The sequence below is a fragment of the Pan paniscus genome, chromosome 13 (assembly GCF_029289425.2).
Source record: "Pan paniscus chromosome 13, NHGRI_mPanPan1-v2.0_pri, whole genome shotgun sequence".
Taxonomy (NCBI): Eukaryota; Metazoa; Chordata; class Mammalia; order Primates; family Hominidae; genus Pan; species Pan paniscus.
This window is the reverse complement of record NC_073262.2, coordinates 133,036,028-133,060,055: the sequence shown is the minus strand read 5'-3', so window position 1 is coordinate 133,060,055 and position 24,028 is coordinate 133,036,028. Positions and strand designations below refer to the sequence as shown.

General features: G+C 42.6%; 1 protein-coding gene across 26 annotated transcripts in view; it reads right to left on the bottom strand.

Annotated features, from left to right (window-relative positions):
* Window positions 1–14,918, bottom strand: part of SP100 (SP100 nuclear antigen) — a 132,093-nt gene extending 117,175 nt beyond the window's left edge. For 16 of the 26 annotated variants that reach the window (XM_034955327.4, XM_055109192.2, XM_034955331.3 and 13 more), the window contains exons 1-2: window positions 11,943–14,918; window positions 10,609–10,683 (exon numbers count right to left, since the gene is read on the bottom strand). In XM_034955327.4, the coding sequence (XP_034811218.2) occupies window positions 10,609–10,683; window positions 11,943–11,974 (107 nt within the window). In that variant the 5' untranslated portion in view covers window positions 11,975–14,918. Of the gene's footprint in view, window positions 1–10,608; window positions 10,684–11,942 lie in introns of those variants that run through there. The other 10 variants (XM_063595592.1, XM_063595595.1, XM_063595598.1 and 7 more) reach the window with 4 other exon arrangements.
* Window positions 14,919–24,028: the final 9,110 nt, after the last annotated feature.

The window sequence follows — 24,028 nt, the reverse complement described above, 5'->3', positions numbered from 1 at the left end:
TATAAATTACACAGTCTCAGGTACTTCTATTTTATTTTTTATTTATTTATATTTTTTGAGACAGAGTCTTGCTTTTGCTCTGTCAACCAGGCTGGAGTGCAATGGTGCTATCTTGGCTCACTGCCTCCTGGGTTTAAGTGATTCTCCTGTCTCAGCCTCCCGAGTAGCTGGGACTACAGGCACATGCCACCACGCCTGGCTAATTTTTGTATTTTTAGTAGAGACAGGGTTTCACTATGTTGGCCAGGCTGATCTCAAACTCCTGACTTCAAGTGATCCACCCACCTCGGCCTCTCAAAGTGCTGGGATTACAGGCGTGAGCCACTGCAGCTGGCCTCAGGTAGTTCTTTAGAGCAGTGTGAGAATGTACTAATATAGTAATTTGTTATTGGAGACAGAATATAAAAAGTATGTAAATTGTAACATCAATTGACTGAAATGTGAGGGAGGGGAGAAGTAAAAGTGTAGAGTTTTGTATGTGTTTGAAGTTGTTGGCTTAAAATAGGATGGTATAGCTATAAAATATTTTATGTAAGCCTCATAGTAACCACTAAGTAGAAACCTGTAGTAGATAAGATTAAGAGAAAGGAATCAAAGTATATCATTTCAAAAGTGATCAAATCACAAAGGAAGGCAACAAGAAAAAAAGAAAGAAAAAAAGTACTACAAAGCTGTCAGAACACAATTAACAAAGTGGCAATAGTAAGTTCTTACCTATCAATAAATGAATTAAATTCTCTAATCAAAAGAAATAGAGTGACTGAATGGATTAAAAAAAACCCCACAAGATCAAACAATCTGCTGCATAGAAGAGTCTCATTTTAGGTTGGGCGCAGTGGCTCACACCTGTAATCCCAGCACTTTGGAAGGCCCAGGCGGATGATCACTTGAGGTCGGGAGCTCGAGACCAGCCTGGCCAACATAGTGAAACCCCGTCTCTACTAAAAATATAAAAATTAGCCGGGTGTGGTGGCAGGTACCTGTAATTCCAGCTACTCGGGAGGCTGAGGCAGGAGAATTGCTTGAACCCGGGAGGCAGAGGTTGCAATAAGCCGAGATAGCACCACTGCACTCCAACCTGGGTGACAGAGTGAGACTCTGCCAAAGGAAAAAAAAAGACAGAGAGAGAGAGACTCCTTTTAGCTCTAAGAACACAAGTAGGCTGAAGGTGAAGGGATGAAAAAAGATATTCCATGCAAAAAGTGACCAAAAGATAGCAGAGGTGACTATATTTATACCAAATGAAATATACATTAAGTAAAAAATGGCCACAAGAGATACAGAAGATCAATATATAAAGATAAAGGGGACAGTTCATCAAGAGGATACAACAACTGTAAATATTTTTGCATACAGCACTGCAACATCTAAATAACTAAAGCAAATACTAACAGAACTGAAAAAAGAAAGAAACAGCAATACAATGTTAGTAGGAGACTGTAATACTCCACCGTCAATAATCATAGATCAATCAGACAGAAAAATATAAGGAAACATTGATCTTGAACCAGACTTTAGATCAAATAGACCTAACAAACATATATAGAACACTTCATTCAACAGCAGCAGAATACACATTCTACTCCAGTGTATATGAAACATTCTCCAGGAAAAAAATCATATGTTAGGCCACAAAAGAAGTCTTAACAAATTCAAGAGTGAAATCATATCAAGTGTCTTTCCTGGCCACAATATTATGAAACTAGAAATCCATAACAGGAGGAAATTTGAAGAATTCATAACTTCTGTGCGGAATATATAAATAATGTAAGGACATTAAACAACACATTCCTGAATAACCAATAGATCAAAGAAGAAGCCAAAAAGGTAACATAAATATCCTGAGGCAAACAAAAATGAAAACACAACATAGCAAAACTTAATGAGATGCAGGAAGAGCAATTCTAAGAGGCAAGTTTATAGCTATAAACACCTACATTAGGGAGAAAAATCTTAAACCATTTAGCTTTACAGTTGATGAAGAAAGATAAGGTAAACTCAAAGTTAGCAGCAGAAGGGAGAAAATAATGTAGATTAGAGCAGAAATAAATAGGTAATAGGAAAACAATAGAAAAGATCAACAAAACTCAGAACTTGTTCTTTGAAAAGATAAACAAAATTAGCAACTCTTTCACTAAACTAAGCAAGTTAAAAAAGAGACAAGGCTCAAATAAATAAACTTATAAATGACAGAGGAAACATTACAACTGATAACATGATAATGCAAAGAATCGTGAGATTACTATGAACAATTATACATCAACAAATTGTATAACCTAGAAGAAATAGATAAAGTCCTAGAAATACACAATCTATCAAAACTGAATCCTGAAAAAGCAGATAATCTGAACAGACCAATAATGAGTAAAAAGATTGAATAAGTAAACAACTTTCCATTAAAGAAAAACCAGTTGGCTATGCTAGTGAATTCTACCAAGCATTTAAGAAGAAACTAATACCAATCCTTCTAAAACTCTTCCAAAAAAAAAAAAAATTAAGAGCAAGGAACAGTTCCAAACTAATTTTATGAGCATTACCTTGATACCTAAGCCAGATTAGGATACTACAAGAAAAAAAAATTACAGGCCATTTCTCCAGATATACATAGATGCAACAATTCTCAACAAAATACTACCAAACCAAACCAAATTCAACAGTACACTAAAATGATCACTTACTATGATCAAGTGGGATTTATCCCTGGGATGCAAGGATGATGCAACATGTAAATCAATAATGGTGTTGTGCAACATTAACAGAATGAAGGACAAAAATCATATGAACATTTTAATAGACACAGAAAAAGGATTTGAAAACTTCAGCATCCTTTGATGATAAAAAACATTTAACAAATTGGGTATAAATGAAATATACCAAAAAGGCCATGTATGACAAGCCCATTGCTAGATTAGATTCAGACCGAGGAATCTAAAAAAGTTGAATCATAGAAACAGAGGGTCAAATAGCAGTTGCCAAAGGCTTGGAAGTCGGAGGAATGGGGAAATGTTGGTTAAAGGGCACAGACTTTCAGTTATAAGATGGATAAGTTCTGGGTATTTAATGTGTAGTATGGAAACTATAGTTAACAATAATGTATTACATATTTGAAATTTGCTGAGAGAGTAGATCTTAAATATTCTCATCACACACACGCAATGGTAACTATGTGACATGATGGATATGTTAACTAACTTGATTGTGGTAATCATTTCACAATATAAACATATATGAAATCATCATGTTTTACACCTTCAATTTATACAATTATACCTCAATAACACCAAAAGAAAGGTAATCACAACTAAATAGTTTAACCTTAGGAGACTTTTAAATTCAAGCAATTATATCATGGTCTGTGTTCCTAAAGTACTGGATTGTTTTTACACATTTAGATGATTTCTGTAGGACGACAAATTTGAAGTTTTCAAATAGGGGCTACATTATGCCCCTATTACCATAAAACTTCCCTGGGAAAACCTCCCACTCCCATCACGGACCTGACACCACAGCAGTTCCGAATTAACCATATTTAGTTAAGAAAATGCTGGCCCCCCAATTGGGAATTGCCCACTCATTACCCACAAAATCCCTTCCCTGCTCCACCCCCACTTTTTTTTTTTTTTTTTTGAGATGGAGTCTCACTCTGTTGCCCAGGCTGGAGTGCAGTGGTGCGATATCAGCTCACTACAACCTTCACCTCCTGTTTTCAAGCAATTCTCCCTGCCTCAGCCTCCTGAGTAGCCGGGATTACAGGTGCCTGCCACCACGCCCAGCTAATTTTTGTATTTTTCAGTAGAGATGTGGTTTCACCATATTGCCCAGGCTGGTCTTGAACTCCTGACCTCAGGTGATCCGCCTGCCTCAGCTTCCCAAAGTACTGGGATTACAGGCCTGAGCCACCGCACCCAGCCAATCCCTCCCCTTATTATGTAATATTCCATGACTTCATTATGCTTATCCATATAGCATGTGAGCTCTGGCCAGGTTGGGCATGGCTCATTCTTTTGAGCATACTTGCAATCCTCTCTTGAGTGTGTATTTGCTCTTGCTCTGCAATCAATCTTCTGTACTTTCACTTTGGTCTGGCCTTCAAATTCTTTTCTGGGGCAAGGACAAGAACCTGTATCAGCCCAGCCTGCTGGCAGCACCATTATTAATACCGTCATTTTACAGGGAAGAAACAAGGCTTGCCCCACCTCTACATGTATGCAGTGGCAGAGGTGGACTTCACATCACCCTTCCCCAATCATCCTAGTGTTGATCCTCCCTGCTCCTACCCTCTCTACTATCTGGCATTAGTTACTACACTCTTAATCATTGCACTATATTGCCTTTCAAATGTGGTGAAGCCTCAAAACTGATTATGCACTAGGCCACAAAAGAAACAACAATTGACTCTCACAAATGGAAATCTTAAGGAACACATTTTCTAACCACAATATGATAGGATCAGAGTAAACAACCAAAGGATAGAGGACGACTTCCCCCACTCGTTCCACTGAGAAATTTTAAAAGCTACTTCCAAACACTTCTTAGGTTAACCAGGAAATCAAAATCAAAATAACAAATGGCTAAGAAATAAAATCCAATGAAAACACTATACATTATAAAGGCCAGACATTTCCAAAGTGGCACAGAGGTGAACATTCACGGCCTAAAATGCATTTATTAGAAAATAAGAAACACTGCAAGTAAATTAAGTTTTAAACCAATGTATTAGAAACAGAACACAAGGTAATCCCCTCAACAAAGGAGAAGTAAAGAATTAGGAAAGAAATATATAGAAAAATATAATAAAGAAAATCAAGATTTAATTAAATCTCAAACAGAAAATAAGAGTAGTGGATCAATAAAACCAAAAGGTGGTTCATTGAAAAGACCAACAAAATGGAAAGATTGATCAAGAAAACAAAGGAAAAAACAATAATAAACAATGGTAGGAATAGGAAAAAGGACACATCTTCAGAGAAGGAAAGGATTAAAACTTTATATAAGAAATTTCTATACAACTTTCTACCAATAAGAAGAGAATCTAGGGAAATAGTTACTTTTTAGGACAATATAAACAATCAAAACTGGCTCAAAGGTCAGCATAAGAACTAAAAATAACAGGAGAAATGCATAATATACTTCCAGAGCTTCACTAATCTGCTTTCTCCTAAGAACTACACACACAGACATCAGTTTCAAATAATTTAATGGACAATTTTCTGCAATCTTTCAAGGAACCGATGATGTCTGTATTACACAAATCATTCTAATACATATATGTGCATATATAAAAATATATTCAAAATTTCAATCACCCTCAGTTATTTCATGAGGCTGCTATAGTTCTGCTATCAACCCTAGACAAATACAAAATAAGAAATGAAAATTGTAGGTCACAAAGTTGCTTATGAACAGGTGAGGTAAAATCCCACAATAAAATATAAATAAATCCAACCCAGGAGTGGATGAAAGAGTCATATGGCATGACCATGTAGGTGTTATCTCAGGGATTCCAGGAAAGGTCACATTAGAGAACCAATCTATGCATTTGGTTAAGCCTGGCAGGTTGAACACACTTGCATTCATCTGTGTTCCTTCTGAAATCCCATGAAACCACCTATAAGAGAGAGAGGCAGAAAAGAAGCAAAGATCAGGGAATAGAAAAGGGCATCAAATAAGAGATAATGAAACATTTTGGAAGATAGGTGCATATATGGTAGCTAATTTCACAGAATGAAAAAATAAAAATCTTGATTACTTGCTTAGGGGAAGCTGACAAGGAGTAAGCCAGTGTACACTTTTGAACTCTGGAAGTTGTCAGGAATTAGAGGCACCATTCCTTTAGAAGGCGAGTTGGAAAATGAAAAATCAAAATGAGGCACAGTCAATGAGAGGCATTCCTTGCACAGAGCTCCTAATCAGATTTTTAGTGTCTCATTCCGAAATGCGAATGGACACCCAGTGGACACTTGATGAATTCTTCCAGAACAAGCAAATAATGGAGCAGGAGCTGGGAAAGAAACCTGGAAGGAACTAACACTTAAAACAACCTTGGAAGAAACGTGAAATTTTAAAACAATTATCATCCTCATTAGTAGAGAGAAAATTTCAGATTTCTTGAAACAACAAGATGCTATAAAAGAGAAACAACTTTTCAAAAGAGCTTTTGGAAATTAAAAATATAATGGCAGAAGTTTTTTAATCACTAGAAGGAATGAAGTTCCTCAGAAAATGTCATAGAAGTTAGATTCAAGAAAAGAAGACATAAGATTTTCAAGAAAAAAAACAGGGAGTCTCTAGAGGATCAATCTAGGAAACCTAACATCCAACTAACAGGAATTCCAAAAGATAAAAGAGAGAGATAAAGCAGAAGGGAGAAAATAATCAAATAATATCACAAGCAAAATGGTCAGAATAGAAATCAAGTTGTCCATTTGAAAGGGCCCTGGAGAGCAAAGCGCAACAAATGAATTTAACACCCACATCAAGGCAAACCATCATGAGATTTTAGAATCAAGGGATTAAAGAGAAGAGCCAGAAAGTTTCAGACAGGCAAAACAGGTGACATAGAAAGACAGGATCAAGAATCAGAATGGCATCAGGTTTCTTATTAGCAATGCTGGAAGTTGCAAGACAGTGAACTAAATTAATTTCCAAACTCTGCATTTATACTTACCAAATATTTATGCAGTTGTGAGGATTAAGGATAAAATTTTTTTCCAGACATGTACAATTTATATGTATATATAGTATCTCTCAATTGAATCCCAGTAAGGTAGGATATATATATCTTCTATAAACTCTTAGTCAGGAGGCTACTGGATAATGTGGTAAACCAAAATGAGATAGTAAAGCAAGAAAGAGGTATACATGTAATCCACAAAACAAGACCCAACACAGGAGAGGTGTCAAGCTTCAGAAGGTCAGACTTGGAAGCTGAAACTAACCAGAACTGATGGAATCAGGGGAATGGATAATTCCAGGAGGGTTTCCCTAAGAAAGTAAAATGGACTTGATAAATTACCCAATGTGCCTCACTGTACTGAGAAGAATTTTAGAATTCTGCAGAGTGCTTGGGAAGAATTCATAATGAGGACACACAAAATCCAAGCAAATATATAAGAGGGCAATAGTTATTTGTGGGGTCGGAGGGGAGGGGCGGGAGGATGTTGCACAGGAAAGGAAATGTAATCATAATATAGTAGATGACTTGGTTATGAACAACATGTAAATAGTCATCATAATGGTAACACTGATTACTGATGAACCTCCAACTGTGATGTATTATGAGAATGGACAGGGAATGAAAAGGAGCGTTATGGAAAAAGTCTTCATCTTCTGTCCTATTATGTGAACAGATTAATGTCTGAAACTTGAAAAATTACAAAGAGCTGTATCAGCACATCATTTCAAAATACAGAAGTAAATACAAAAGTAAGAGCCAAAAAGTTAATCCATTAGGGAAACTGGACATGGGCTGGGAAGATGGCAGAAAGTACTACTTGTGTTTTTAAAGGCCTTATTGACTGATACTTTAAGCTATATATATATATGTTTTACTTCGGTGAAATTAATAACCGAATTAATAAAATGTTTCAATATAATTTACTCTGGATAAATCAGATTAAAAGAGAAAAATGATACAATTCTCAAAGATTCTTTAGTAGGCATTTTGATAAATATCCTATACACAGGCCTGATTAAAATAAATAACTTTTAGTAAACCAGAGCCAGCAGGAAATGTCCTTAACTTGAAAAAAGGTGTCTATAAGAAAGCCTCAATTTAAACATTATAAGTATTCCCCTTGAAATCAGGAATAAAACTAAAATGTTCATTTTTACTGTTACTATTCAGTATTACACTGGCAGTCCTGGCTAATGCACTAAGGCAAAAGAGAAAGAAAAAGAAAAGTATACAGGTATAAATTCTGAAAAAGAGGAGACAAAGCTGCTACTATCTTTGAAGATGTAATTATTTCTCCAGAAAAACACAAGACAATATTAAGAGGGAGAAGACCACTTAGTAAGACTCCTATGCACAAGATCAGCTAACTAAAATGAATAGATTTCCCTTATGCCAGCAAGAAATAACTAGAAAATGTAAAAGGAAAATGAATTCCTGTTTACAAATACAATTTTAAAATGCCTAGAACTGAAGCGACCCAACAAGGTCCCAAGTTCAAACAATCATGAATAAATGGAGAGATTTACTATGTTTCTCACTGGGGCCATTCAGGATTTTTTTAAAACATAAATTCTTCCTAAATTTATCTGTTCATTTAGTGTCTCTCAATTCAATCCCAGTAAGGTAGATTACAGAACACTACCTATAAAATCATAGTAACTAAAACATTTCAGTATTGAAACAAGAATGAAAAATAGAACCATGGATCAGATCATGGGTCACCAACGCAAATTCATACGTAAAATTGAGCACACTAGTTCCCTTATATCCACAGGGGATGCTTCCAAGAACCCCAGTGGATGCTTGAAACCGCAGATAGTACCAAACTCTGCATGAACTATGTTTTCCCCAATCTGTACATAAATTAGGCACAATAAAAGATGAATAACAATATCTAATAATAAAGTAGATCAACTATAACAATGTAGTGTAATAAAAATTATGTAAATGTGGTCTCTTTTTCTCTCTCAAAACATCATACTGTAGATATTAACAACCTCAGCATATTATTTTTTTCTTTCAGGAAATTTCACATTTTCACCTAAAGGAAGCCCTTGACGGCTTCTCTTTGGCATATCTGAATTGCCAGCATCAATCTTCTTGTGCTTTGGGGCCATTATTGACTAAAATAAGGGTTCCTTGAACACAGGCTCTGTTATACCAGGACAGTCGATCTGATCACCAGGACAGCTACTCAGCGACTCATGGGCTGGTAGTGTCTACACTGTGGATACCCTGGATAAAGGGATGGTTCACATCCTGGGCAGGATGGAGAGGGACAGCATGAGATTTCATCACACTCCTCAGAACGCCAAGTATCTTAAAACTCATGAATTGTTTTCTGGAATTTTGCATTTAATGTTTTTGGACCAAGTTTTACTGCAAGTAACTGAAATCTCAGAAAGTAAAACTGTTGATAAGGGAGGACTACTTTAGTTAATAATGGCATAAAAATATCAAATATCTATGAAGGAATCTAGCAGAAGGGCAAAACCTTCAGAGAGAAAAATACAAATTTTAATAGGAGATATTTTTAAAGTAATACTATACATAAACCATATTCATGAGATGGAAGTCTCATGAATGTAAAGATGTCCGTTCTCTTCAAATTGATTTATAGATCCAGTGCAGTTCCACACAAAATCTCGAGATTTTGACAGGCAAATTTGGGAGTCTAAGACATTCTGGAGGAAGAGGAAGAGATTTGCTCCCTCAGATGTCAAGAGTTCCTGGGAAGCTGCCATCACTATGGCAGCGTGGTACTGGCATAAGGAGGGGCTGTCACAGGCCAAGGGGAGAGAAGAGAGAACACAGAAGCACACCCTGCCTCTATACTCCCAAAAAGGGTAGCACTGCGAATCAGCAGGGAAAAGGATAATTTAATCAATCAACGGTGAACTCAGAAAAATTGATAAGAATCAAAACAAAGACTTCAAACTGTAGCTCAGACAAAAAACAATTTGATCTCAGATAAAACAGGGAATGTTAAAAAGAAAAAAGAAAAAAAGTTCATCCAGATTATGACTAAGCAAACGGGAAGTTTGGGGTGACCTGCCCTGGCCAAGCCTGGCTAGAGGAGCTGTAAAGCCACCACAGGCACATGGAACACAAGATCAGACAGAATCAGTCTGGAAAAATAACTAAGAGACAACAAGGAGAATATCCCAAAGTTCTTAACAGCACAGGCAAACCTAAATAAAGCAAGACTGTGAAGACTGAATGACAAGAGGTTATGGAGCTTGCAGGCGTACAGAAACCAATTAAGATCCCTCCTCAAAAATAAACACTATCAATTTTTAAAAAATTAGAAATGACAAGAAACAAGAAACCTACTAGAAGGTAAATAATTGTCATGGAGGAAAAGTTTGAGACAACTCTTATGAACACAAAGTGAAAGACTGAAAAGATGAAAACGGGGCAAATAAAAGCTGTGAAGGCTAAAGTGGCTCCAATGTAAGAATATTTTTGTTTAAAAATTTAAAAAATTTTCAGAGATATTAGAGGAGAAAGTCTTCCTGGAATAACGGTAGCAGCGAATCTGCCACCTTAACACAGAAATAATTGTAAAAACTAAGAGTGCTCACAGAGGGTGTCAGCATCACCTCGTTTATAACAAGCGTGCATCTATCTTAAAAAAATCTGTATCACAAGAGGCCTATATGCTAAATTTTAAGCTTTAATAAGATAAAAGTCACCATAGACAAAGGTAATGGACAAGAAAAGTATATTTATACTTACAGAATATTTAGTGAATTCTCCCATATCACGAAAAAAAAGGACAAACACCTCAACGGAATCATATTGGCAAAAAAAACAAACAAGCAATTTATAGAAGAGGGAATTTAAATGGCCAAGAAACATGAAAAGCTGATCAATATTCCCATCGTAAGGAAAATACAAATGAAAACAAGACATAACTCTTCATTCATCACCTTTGCAAATCGTGGCTGTGTGCAGGAAGATGGTTCGTCTCATTTGCTACTGGTGAAATACATTCATTCAGCCTCCTAGAAAGACAATTTGGCAGGACCAAGTAAATAACTGGACCCTTTGCCTCAATAATTCCATTTTTAAGGTTTAGAGACAAGATAAATATTTGTTTAGATGTAAAAACCCAAAAAGAAGTATATAATCATTGTTATGATAGCTTATTGGTAAATGTGAACAATTTAAAAACAATCTAAATGTCCTTCAATTGGAGAATAAATATCATATATCAATTCTATGGAATAGCATGTATAAAAAGAATGAGGCAGATCTATATGTATTAAGGTTAAAAGATCTCTAAGTTTTCCACTATTAAAATAAGTAAAAATGCAAAATGCAGACTAGCACATGTAATATAATTTATTATAAAACAAGAACATAAATTACGTATTTACAAAAAATGCATTAGATATATAAATGCACAGAAAAATATAAGAAAAGCTGTGCCCAAGACTCTTCACAGGACTGGGAAGAGAAGCTACAAGAATGGCTGAGTGGCAAAGATGACTTTTTCCTTAATATACTTCTCCACTGTTTTAAATTTTATGAACAATAATGTACAGTGTATTTCTTTTGTATTAAAAAATTTAAAAGATTAAGTAATGTTATTTCTCAACTCACTACTAGAGAAAAGTTAGGATTTCCTTCTCTTTTCTGGTCAGAGGTATCCCCCATCTTGGGACAGGAAATTGAGGTAAAAATGAAAATATTTAGCCGTTTGTCACCCTGGGCCTTTTTCTTCCCTTTCCTTCTTTTGATCAAGGTTGATGGAATAAGAACTCAGACCCTGAGCCAGTCATGGGAACAGCCGGCAGAGGCCCCTTGCCAGGACAGGTGAGACCACAGCGTCTGATGTTTAAAAGTAAGCCAGGTGTTTACCCTGGAGTGTTTATTTTCTAAAGCACCTTTTTTGACATGACATATTTGAAGGTAGAGGAAGGCTGAGGGGTGAAAGGGTTCACAGATCATGAGGAAATAGTTAATCCCAGCCACCAACAACTACTATGTTCAGAGTGTCCCGGTCAGCTGAGCAGTAAATCCAAAACAAGAAAGTCACGTGTGTTACGGCAAGTTGGACTCACACCAACAGCTGTCCTGCTCCTGTTTAAAAAATCTGATTTCCTCATTACTTGCTCTTTCATTTCATTATATAACATCGCATACCTATGTTCTTGCAAAGAAGGATTAAAGTGAAGCCTTAGGCACAAACTGAACTAAAGGCATGAAAGCTGCAATATAGCCAGAGATAAAGGTTAAAGGAAGGGAGATAAAGACTCACCTGGTGCTCAGGTCGCCGCCCCCACCTGCCATCTTCCCACCCTAGGCCCTGCGTGGGCCTCAGAGCCTGGCCTCTGAGCCCCTCAGTCGGCCCAGCCTGCGTGCAGTGTGGCTGCCCAGGCCCCAAGCAGGAAGTCGGCCGACAGACTGACTCAGAAAGGGCTCCGCCCAAATGGGGAAAAGAGAAGTGAAAGTATTTATTTAACCTCCTTCTGGGCTACGGACACTGTGTTTCTCCTCCTTTTTCACTCCATGGGGTTCTCAGCTTTTCTGAAATGTGGCAGAGGGTTGGAGGAGAGGCCTGACAAGCAGCAAGACCTGCAGGACCAGGGAAGGAGGGCCCAGGGGACGAGCAGGGCCGGCTCCCGGGAGTCCACTTGTTTGTGCAATAGACAGCCAAAAAAAATGTCCTTGAGCCAAAATTGTCCTTAGCTGCTCTGCCCTCTTAAGAGGGGGCATAGTTTACATGGGAGTTGGGGGGAAAACTCCATGTTTGCCCCTTCCCCTTGCTGACATGGCTGGGGGTGGGAGTTGGAGGGTTGGAGGGAAAGCCAGAAACCTCAAATCTTCTCTCAGGCCCATGGGAGAGCATGGACTGGACTAAGGTAGGTCCTGGCATTGGGACCCAGGGCTGGAGAGAACCAAAATGCTCAGCATTATAACCTGGGGAGAGTGTTCTTAGCCTTCCTGGAAATCAGCAAGAAGTAACAGAGAACTCTCCACACCCCTGGGACCAGAGGCTGGAGCCAGCATGGTAAGAAAGGCAAACATTTTAGGGGCAAGGGTTTAAGGAATCTTGACTATGGGGCTGCCTTGCATCAACCGGGGTGAAGAGAGCTTCGGAGAAGTCACTGGAATCTTGAGAGGACAAAAGCTTCTCATTGGAGGAGGATGGAGGTTGGAACCCAGATGATCTAGACATGGAAGGGCAGGGTGGCTCCCGCGGGAGGTTCTATCTCTGCCCAGATTTTCCATTTAGATTCTGATTCAACATTCCTCAGAGAACAAGAAGCGACCGAGAAGACTCACTTTACATCAGTATAAAGTCATAGGTAAAGAAATAGAAGCAAAAGGCGCATGAGAATGGGGCCACAGGACACAACCAGGGACCAGAACTCCAGGCCGAACCATGGGGCAGAGACAGGGAGGCAGCTGGGAGTCTGGGGGCGCTGGAATCCAGGGCCCAAGGTGAGCAGAGGGTGGAAGCTGGTGAGGATTCAGGGGCCAGAGGGGATGGCGCTTCAGAACAGTGTTTTCCAAATGGCATTCTACTGAATCCAACTTCTTCCAGCTGTGAATAAGGATGCTTGTCCAGGTACACTTGAAAATGTGGGGGAAGGGGCTTTCTACCTTCACTCTACTTCTGCTCTTCTTTTCCCCATGAGTGAATGACCAGGCACCAGGACATTGGTGAGGACAGCTTTTCCGGTGGGCGAAGGTCACTGTTTCTATCAGGCACTGCACACCTGTAGGTCTCTCTCTCTTTCTCTCATTCTTCCTACCCCCCATGACTCCCCGACTTTATGGGGCTGAAGGGCTGGTAAGCTGAGCCTCTTTTGGGCACAGCCGTCCTTTGATCCCAGTCTCCATGAGGCACATTGGTCCCAAGAAGACCTGGCATGGACCACACAGTATGCTCTGGTGTGGTTCACGTTCTCCCCTCTCGCTGCCTCTGGGCAGCAGGCAGGCTCAGGCCATTGAGTGGCACTGACATAAACGTGCCAGCTTTTCCCTGGATGTACTTAGGGGCTGCTAAGAGCAGCACCTGGAATTCCAGACCAATGAGCCACAGGCTGGCAGGGAATTCCTTAAGGGTTGAACTTCACAGGCAGACATGCCCATGCTGGGGCACCTCCTGGCAGCAGGGAAGGAGATGTTCTCGTCAGATGAGGTTGGAGACAGATGAGCATGCACCATCCTCCGCTGGTATATGGAGAATCTGTAGGCCTCTGTGAAGAAAGCAAAGTTTCTCTGATCCAGAAAACAATGTCAGACACACTGGGGTTGGGAAAGGGACAGGACCAAATTAAGAAGTCGTGTGAACTAAAAATCCTGCTGGACTGTTTAGAAGGAAATAATGGAACTCCTGGGGCATTTTCCATGGCTGCAAGGAGCACAGGCAATAGGGAATATTTCTGTTGTCAAGAAGTAGTTCCAGTTACTGGAGCCTAGAAAACTCAAAAGCAGGGGAGACAGTGATTGAGGAAGGACCACAGGCAGGGCACCCAGCCAGATGATGGGCCTCTTACATTTCACCAAGAGCAGCTTCAGTTCAGACTTCAGTGGTGTGGTTGAGGCAGGAGAATAGGGTCTGGAGGCAGGGAACCTAAGGCCATTTCATGCTAACTTCCTAGAACTAAGTTGAAAGGAAAACCCTAACTTTCCATGCCTAAGTAACAAAAGGTCCAGAGGCTACTCCCTTTGCAAACCCCCACCTTTTCTGTGGGGCAATGGGAAATGGAAAGTACCTGTGTATAGTTGTTTTTTGCATAGGAGTGTAACTTTGTAAATTTACTTCAGCCTCTGATCGGTTGCTGTCTGCAACCAATCAGACTGATTGCAGGCCAAGTCTTCCTTTGCATAGAAGTGCAACTTTGTAATTTCACTTTAGCCTCTGATTGGTTGCTGTCTGCAACCAATCAGACTGATTGCAGGCCAAGTCTTCCTTTGCATAGAAGTGCAACTTTGTAATTTCACTTTAGCCTCTGATTGGTTGCTTTCTGCAACCAATGAGATGTTTGCACAGGAGTGTGACCTTTGTAACTTCACTTCAGCCTCTGGTTGGTTGCTTTCCGCAACCAATCAGACTGATTGCAGGCCGCCACTTCATTTACATGAGGTGAGCACCAAGTGGTCAATGGGAAACCTCCAGGGGGTATTTGGACCAGAGAAGATTCTGTATGCGGGACCGTTGAATACTGCTCGGGCCTGCTCCCACACTGTGGAGTGTACTTCTATTTTCAATAAATCCCTGCTTTCGTTCTTTTGTTGCTTCATTCTTTTCTTGCTTTGCTGTGCGCTTTGTCCAATTCTTTGTTCAAAACGCCAAGAACCTGGACAACTTGCAGTCAAGACCCTCTACTGGTAACATGGTTGGGGGTGATTCTTCAACCTGGGACCCCCATGTGAGAACCAGAGGTCTGTACCTGAGATGAGGTCATTGGCATCATGGACCAGAGAGTTTCAGGGCAGGAGGCAGCTGCAGGAACAGTGCCACTGGGGCATGAGAATAGAGAACCTGGCCACCCTCCAAGGGACGTAGAAGTGACGAGTGAAGGGCAGGCGCCTGGGATCTTTAGTGGGAGCACCCAGTCCTGCCGAACTGTCTCCTTCTAGGAGGTGGAACATCAATCAGTCAAGGACCGGTCCCTTCCGGTCCCCGCCCATCTTCTAGGGGACGCTTCTCTGACTGGGAGTGGGAGTGAGCCTGCTCTTTGCTGGGTGTCCCTGGCGTCATCCTGCCTGCAGAGACCAAGACTCTGTTGGCTCCTCCAAGCTCAAGTGCACAAGGACAGGGGCCTGCATAGCGTGGGGGAGGGTTGGAACAGCCTGAGGCCATGCGGATAAGCCCAATTCTGGAGTTCAGTGTTGGGGGTCCCTTTACTGCCACATATCTAAGCCACATCCCCAATCCAGCTTTTATCCGGAATAAAGCTGGTATTTCGATCGCCGTCTGTCTCTCCATTTTGCCTATATTTCAAAGGGTTCAAGCACATGGGTATACATCTCTCTTCTCAGGTTCTTTTCTATATGTGCCCCAGATGGGTAGAGGCTGGGGTCATAGTTCCTTGCACCTGCATGATTGTGATGCAATTATCCCCTGGGCTCAGCGGGCATTTGGTGGCAATATTTCAGCTTTTAGGAAGTTGGGTGAGACCAGGCTGGTCTGATCCTCCCTGGCCCACTCACCAGGGTCCCCTGCTCAGCAGAGCCTCAGTGACTGGCCTAAAGACGCTATGGGTGAAGGCTTGTAGGGAGTCAGAAAGACAAGGGGAGCATTGGACAACACAGGAAGTCCCTCTGGCCACCTTCTAAAGGTGGGGACCATTCATGAGAAATCCAGAGGACGCCCTCAGTCCTTGTGCAGCACCAGGAAGAAACCGACTGGCCCAGGGCCACCCCTGAGTCCGCATCATCACGCAGGGTCCTTCAGCTGAGCTGAGCCCCTGTTATATCCGCAGATGAACATCCTCAGATCCCTGTCCCCTGGTAACTGACAGCACAGGGTCCTGGTGGCCCATGGACGCCACCTCATGCCTCCTTTCCGAGGCCACCTAGCCGGCGAGGCCCGCCACGGACACACCGTGAGCACGCGCAACGAGCAGGGGCCCGTGATCGCCATTCCCCGTGTCCGCCTCCCGCGTTCCCGGTCCCGCGGCCGCCCCGCGCTCCTCCGGGCTCCGCCCCCGCCGGGCCGGCGCCCAGTCTCCCGGCCGCGCAGAGCGCTGCAGCCTCTTCAGGGCTGGGCAGAAACAGAAACCGAAAATCCTCCTCTTATCGGGATTCTAGCTCACCAAACACTTCGAAATGTGTGGTAGAAGAGCCGTAGTTCCTTCTAAATAAAGTCGAAACCATGTAAGGACTGGGTTCTGAGATCATTTTGCCCTCTGGCAGCTCACGAGCACCACCGGGTCGCCGCCTGCCCTCTGTTCAGCCCGTGAGGGGCGGGGGACTCTGCCCTTCGCTCCTCCTGGTCTCTGTCCTCTTCCCTAAGAGTTTCATTCCGTCCGGAGCCACAAGCGGCCCTGCCTTCTGCACCTCCCCGGAGGCTGAAGCCCTTAAGCCTGCCCCGCACCCTGAGGCCCTGCAGGACACTCCTGCTGTCCTTGCGGGGCACACTGATATGACTCGATGCTGAGCAGTTGAAAGGATTAAAAAATAGTGGGCAAACGGCAAAAACGGGTGGCATGGAGTGAATTAGAAGACACGAGACTTCAGAGAAGTGCGTTTCATGCACAGAAGTTTGTCAATGCCCCCCACCCCGAAACCCAGTCTCCCTGAGTGAGGGAGAGGGGGCTTCACCTTCCCTTTCGTTTCACTTTGAGCCCCAACTGCTGGACTGCAACAGAACGACCCTACAGGCTCACTATGTTTCACATTCTGGGGATTCCTGGTGGCACCTTCCTGTGTTCACCAGTGGGTCCCCGTTAGCACAGGGGCTGTCACCTGACATATGGAACCAGGCAGCTCCATGTTGGTTGCCTCCACAAGCATGGAACTAAGGCTGCGGGGTCAGACCTACCCTCAGAAAGGAGGAGGAATGTCTTTCGAGCTGTGGGCGGCCTGGGGTCTCCTTGTGAGCCTCAGGGTGCCAAGGAGGCAGGGCTGAACACCACCAGGAGCGGAGGGAGCCTGGTGGCTGGGGCTGGAGCCAGGAAAGGCTTGAATGAACAATGCAGCCTTTTACCAAGTCTGCACTCCTAATGTTTCTGCAAACCTCCAGATGTCTATTACTTTTACCATGGTGAGCTGGAATGGCCCGCAGACTGTCCTAGATCTTAGGACTGCCAGGTGATGCATGTGTGGCGAGGGAAGGAGATACCTGGTGGCCCCTCCAGATGGTCTCCACCAGCACCTGCTGGGCAGCAGCTTCTGCTTCTTTGGGCTTGCAAGTGGGTGCTTCTATGAAGAGGAGGGTCCCTGGCAGGTTCCTCAGTATTGCTGAACAGAATAAAGGAAGGGCAGGGTTGGAAAGTGTAGCTTCATGAAGATTTAGTGGTTACGAGACAGGTTATGAGACAGGAGGTACAGTTCCAGCAAAGGCCAATGCCCATCTGCCAACCATTGTCTGGCGGAGATGTGCAGGGAAGGGGTGGAGTCTGCCTTTCCACAGGTGCTCCTCCTGGAAATGTGGGTGGGAGACAGCTGACCAGAGCACTGGGGGGGCTCTCCCAGGGCACCTTTGCCTAGCAAGGGCTGAGAAGACCCTGTTTTGAGGATGAGGTGGGTCTTGTTAGACTGTCAGTCATAACATCTGCTCTAGGGGAAATCCAAAATAAAGTCTAATGAGCTCTTCCCAGGGCCAAGGACGACTCCAGAACTGGTGGGACAGCCCTGTGCATTTCTCCTAACTGGTGCACCTGTTTCTCATGGGTACAAATGCTGTGCTCAGGGAACAGGTTGACATCCTATGGGGCCCCAGCCCACTAACACAGGGGGACCGCCTGGTCCAGCCAGGTCATGAAGTGGCCCTGGGAACCAGGTTTTGCTGGATATCCCGTGTCTTACCTTGGGATAAGGCTCTCAGGGGCAGGTGGGCTATAAAACTGCCAGGTAGAATAGTTTTTTGGGGAGCAGATGGCTTCCAGGGTGTTCTGGTCTGATGTTTTTCTGGGCAACATACTGGCACAGTTTTGCTGGTTTCCAAAACAATGGCATTGAAGTTGGAAACTCATTCATCTCATCTGCTACTGATCCATTTTCTTGGTGTATAAGGGAATAAAGTGTTCCCTGACGTAGATCCATTTCTGCAGCTATTAGCCACTTGGGAATGGCCAGTGGACTCAGTCTAGTAGGTGACACTCTCCTTTCCAGAGAGAATTGGAGACCCCTCTGCCCATACCATCTATGGTCTATGACACCCTCTCTCATGAATAATTCTAGAGGGTGTTCAGCCCATTGAATGTGGAGCTATGGAAGTGAGGGGCTCACATTTATCCCAGAGCCTGGATTCCAGGCTGAGCTGTGATGACAATAATGATAGTCTTGAGCTGTGCTTGTAAGAATCCAGAATTGGAAATTAGGTGCTTCCCCACTGAGGGGGCATGAGGAAGTGGGGCCGGGATTTACCATTTATCATTCAGACAATGGCACAATGCAGGAACCCAGGAGTTATTTCTTGTATTTCCTGAATAAGCACAAAACAAAAAGCACCACCCAGCTCCTGTACAGCACTCTGGGCCACATGTACTGACACAGACGTTACAAAAACATCTAAGAGCAGACCTGTCCACTGGCATGCAGATTGCACCAGCCATGGGCACAATCCCATTCTGTGAGACTCAGAGGAGTGAAAACAGACACCAGAGAGAGCCAGAAGTGGTGGCTACATCATTATATGGCCAAGACTCGAGGTCCTGAGATCTCAAGGCTGAGGTCCTACATCCTCCTCCCCATCCAGACTCAGGCAACTGTGGATGAACCCTCTGGAAGATGAGGTGATCAGGGGATGGAAAGTGGTCCTACCCACCTTCCCAGCAGCTCCAGCAGGACACAGTTAAAGATGTAATCAAGTGTCTCAGCAGAGGAGTCACCCCCTTCCCTCAACACACCATACCCTAGTTTCCAGCTTAACATTCCTGGGGCCACACTACACGACCATGGAGTGTGCCGTCCTTGTATGAACCAGTGTAGACTCTTTCAGTCCCACACACCACGGGGTTCAGGGGAAAATGTGAACAAATATTTCAGGAGAGAAATATCTCGGTGTTGATATAATGTAGTAAGGGGTAGTTTCATGTCAGATGAACAGTGACCAACTCAGTCTTTGCCTCCGCAGCACAGGACAATGGTGAAACAGTTACCTGCTCCTGTGTACCCAAGGAACTTGGCATCCCCCAGCAATTCCACCTCTCTGACTGGCCTGGAATTGCCCCTATTCCTCCATTAGACAGCAGTGGTCTAGGCTGTGAGTGTCCCAGGTGGGTTTTCTCAGTCAGCTGTGATTTCCTTGGCTGTCCAGCCTCCTCCATCCCCCTTGCCTAACAGTCCCTGGTTCCTTTGGGTGGAGGAGCTTTCCCTTCTGGGTGTAGGAGTGAGGGGCTGTTAATCACAATGCTGGCCATTGAGCAGGCCAGGCCAGCCAGATGCTGTTTGGGGGGAGTTGAGCTTTTGAGTGAAGTATTTATTGTGAGAGGTTAAAAAAATCAACAACAACATTTGGTAAAATCTTAACATCCTTAGGGAATGGCTGTGTCATTCCTGTTGCATGATTGCCTGGAAATGCTCTGATTCCTGCCCTTTTCCAGGGCCATTTGCCAACTCTGTAACCCTGCCTTCCGGCCCTTTCTGTGAGGCACTGTGATATCATCATCGAAGTAACTTTTGTCTACCCTAGATAAATTGGGTCTCTCTCTTTTTTATTTTTTTAACAGCTTTATTGAGATACAATTAACATACCATTCGATTTACCCATTTAAATTGTACAATTCAAATTTATGTAGTATGTTCATAGGGCTTTTTAACATCACCACAATCAATTTCAGAACATTTTTGTCACCATAAAAAGAAACCACATACCCATTTCCCCTCAACCTCCCAGCATTAGGCAACCACCAATCAATCTACTTTCTGTCTCTATGGATTTACCTATTCTAAACATTTCATATAAATGGAATAATAAATTATGTGGTCTTTTGTGATTGGATTCTTTTCTTTTTTTTTCTAAATTTAATTTAATTTTAAGCTCTGGGATACATGTGCAGGACGTGCAGGTTTGTTACACAGGTAAATGTGTGCCATGGTGGTTTGCTCCACCTATCAACCCATCACCAAGGTATGAAGCCCTGCATGCATTAGCTATTTATCTTGATCCTCTCCCTTCTCCTGCCCCCAACAACAGGCCCCAGTGTGTTGTTCCCCTCCCTATGTCCATGTGTTCTCGTTGTTCAGCTCCCACTTACAAGTGAGAACATATGGTACTTGATTTTCTGTTCCTGCATTAGTTTGCTAAGGATAATGGCTTCGAGCTCCATCCATGCCCCTGCAAAGGACATGATCTAGTTTCTTTTTATGGCTGTATAGTATTCCATGGTGTATATGTACCACATTTTCTTTATCCAGTCTATCACTGATGTGCATTTGGGTTGATTGAATGTTTTTGCTATTGTGAATAGTGCTGCAATGAATACACACATGCATGTATCTTTATCATAGAATGATTTCTATTCTTTTGGGTATATATTGGGTTTTTCTTGACAGCAAAGAGCCTGAATTGATACAAAGGTGTTTATGTTAATCTTTTAAGTTTGCTTGTTTATTACGTATGTATTGCATGGAGGGCCAGCACTTTCTAAGTGCATAATAAATATTAACTCTTTAATCCTCACAATAATCCAGTGAGCTATTTACTACTAGTATCTCCTTTTTACAGATGAAACAGTACAGGGGAAGGATGAGTAGGTTGCCCAAGGACACACCATCAGCAAGTGGAGAAGTGCAGGAACTGGGCTTCCACTTACAGAGGCTGTGCTCCTGAATGCTAGCCTGTGCTGCCCCTCAGTACAAATTACTATGCTTACCAGACCAAAAATAATCAAAGAGCCAACTGTCATCCAGTTTTGAGGATAAATGAAAGGTAAGGCACAGATGATGTAGAGCTGTATTTACTGATGTGACAATGTCCATCTTATATTGTTAAGTGAAAAACATTGATTAGCACATTTTTATTTATGAAGATGGTATACCCACTGCCTCCCCACTCCCTGCCTCCCAAACACACAACCACATTACAAAGCCTAGAATCACTTTCATCAGAATGTCAACCACGGTGATTCTCCTCACTTGGAGAGGACCACCAAGCTCTGGGTTTCTTAGTGGTAGGAGGTATGAAGTGCAACAGCTTGGAGCTTTGGAGGGGATGCTCTGACACGTTCCAGACCATTGAACCCCTGAAAGCTTACCTATATGGCATATCTCTGTATCTTTGTAACGTTTTTCTCCCACCATCTGCAGTGTTTATGACTTACTAAGTCATTCAGAATAGTCAACATTTCTCGCTTATCAGGCTCATGAACATACTGTCATCAATACAGTTGACCAATGTAATGTATTGCAGAGTGTCCAGAAAGCCTATATTGTAACACAGAGCAGTATTCACCTTGCCCTGGAGCAAGACTGTAAAGATATACTGTTGTCCAATCCTTGAGAATGTGAATTTCCTCTGAACCTACATCCTGCTGGATCCTTTAAAAGTGGCATTTCCGTATTAATAGTTGCATATCACTTGCTAAGGCTGTGCTAACCCGTTATAATAAAGATACCACGTTTGACACAGCAACTGTAATAGGGGCTACTCCTTGGTTAAGTTTTAGGAGCCATTTAGCAGCATGAACCACCAGGAGATACCAGAGGGCAGACTGCTGAATTAAAATGGAGGTGTAACTGGAGTAACAACCCCTGCCTCCTTCATGTCTTTGTAGGTGGCACTAATCTCTATCATTCCCCAAGAATGTGATATTGCTTTTAACTTACTTGTTTTCACCATGAAACTTCAGTTTCAGAGGCTTCTGCTTGGCCTTCCCTAAAACAGTCATTGTTATTTCATAGGTTAGGAAACCAGAGGTTAAGGAACCAGGTCAGCCAATTGCTATATTTTATGATGTATGTATGAATGTATATCCTGATTATACATTCAGGAAATGGGGAAATGATTGCTGGGTGGCCTGTGGATCCAGAGGGCCCATTGTGAGATGGACATTACCTCACCTCCAAGTACTCTACTCTAACAGGGGCTACGAAAGGGCTTTGAGTCCTCAGGGATTAGCATCAACTGTGATATTGTACTCAACATCCCTTGAAAGATCTGTGTATTTTCCTTTCCCCGGCATGTGAGTAACTCGAAAAATTTGGCCATAGAGCCCTCCCGTGAAAACTTGAGGGAATCAGTGATGCGCACACTTACAAGGTTCTTCCTTATGAGAAACTGCCCTCATTTCCATCAGTGAGTTCTGGATTCCACTGAGAACTGGCTGAGGTTTGGAAGCTGGGCAAGGGGTCTAAGACTTTACCTTTAGATAGCTGACCTCAGCCTTCTGCTCATCTATTTTCAATCTCTTTTGATTATATGTCTAAAGCAATATGTGTCTTGCCTAGAGGAACAGCATGTCCTAACAGCCATCTTCATGGACACCTACAGGTCAGGCCTCCCAGTTGTCACTCTAACGTTGATGCCCCTTACGGAAATTACTTTATCTTGTCCTCACAGTTAAATGCTGCCACTTGGCCTCTGTTATTCTGGAACTCTATCATTTTACTCACTACTGGGGGATCCAGTTCTATAAAACATCCCTAGCATTATTCCAGCCTGCAGGAGACAGCCACCATTGAGCTTCTTAAGGATGTACTGCCCCCTCAACAGTGCATTCCTTCTCACCTTAGTTAGTGTCTGAGACACATTAGTAGTGTCCCCTTTGGAGGAACTCAGTCACCTAATGGATGGATTCTCCAGTTGTAGAGTGCAGAGTCATTCTAGCACACCAACTTCTCTATCCTTGGGACCCCTTTTCCCAGACTCTGCCACAGTAGTTCTGGTATCTCTGCTTCCACTTGATTTAATGTGTACCATGGCTTATACTTAGTCTCTAGGAGCCACCCAGGAGTATATCAGAATCATCACCTTTGGCCCAAGCCAGGCTAGTTAAACTCTGTGGTAGAGAAGCTTGCCCCTTTGCCAATAATCGTCACTTATCTGGTTTCACATTTCACCCTTCCTGGACCAGGATCCACTCCCAGACACAATCTCCTTGCTCCTGCTGATGCACGCTGGCCAGTCCTACAGCTCCTTCGGAGGATAAATGCTCTCTTCATTTGCTGCCCTCCCCATGATTGTTCACTTTCATTGTCCTGAGCGGTCTCTATACAGTCTTCATTCTAGAAAAATCGGGAGTTGGGTGGGGGTGGTAGCTCTCTCTTCCAACAAGGGGCAGAAAGACTTTTCTGCAAACCCAGTAGGTTCAGGGGGCATCTGGAGTTCAAAGTTCTCATGTACATCTACCTAGATAGCCCCAAGCTGAGTTTGAAGGTCTGGACTTTGTCATAAGAGACCATCCTGAGCTTAGAATTCAGTGTTCTCTGAAGTTCTGCGATTCATAAAATCAGGTCTGTACCAGACCTTCCTTGCTGTCTGCCTTCCAGCTCCAGGTATGAGGGTCTCTTCTCTTTAGGTTGGTAATGAATAGATCTAAGCCTGTCATTTACTCTTTTCAAGACATTAATGGCACTTAGTAATACCCACCAAAACCCATATTTCTTATAGTTACTTTTCCTCACTTCTTAAATGCCAGACAATTGTACAGACAATTGTACAGACTTCTTAAATGCCAGACAATTTAGTACAGCTATGTACTAAAATAGCTTGACCTGCAGCTC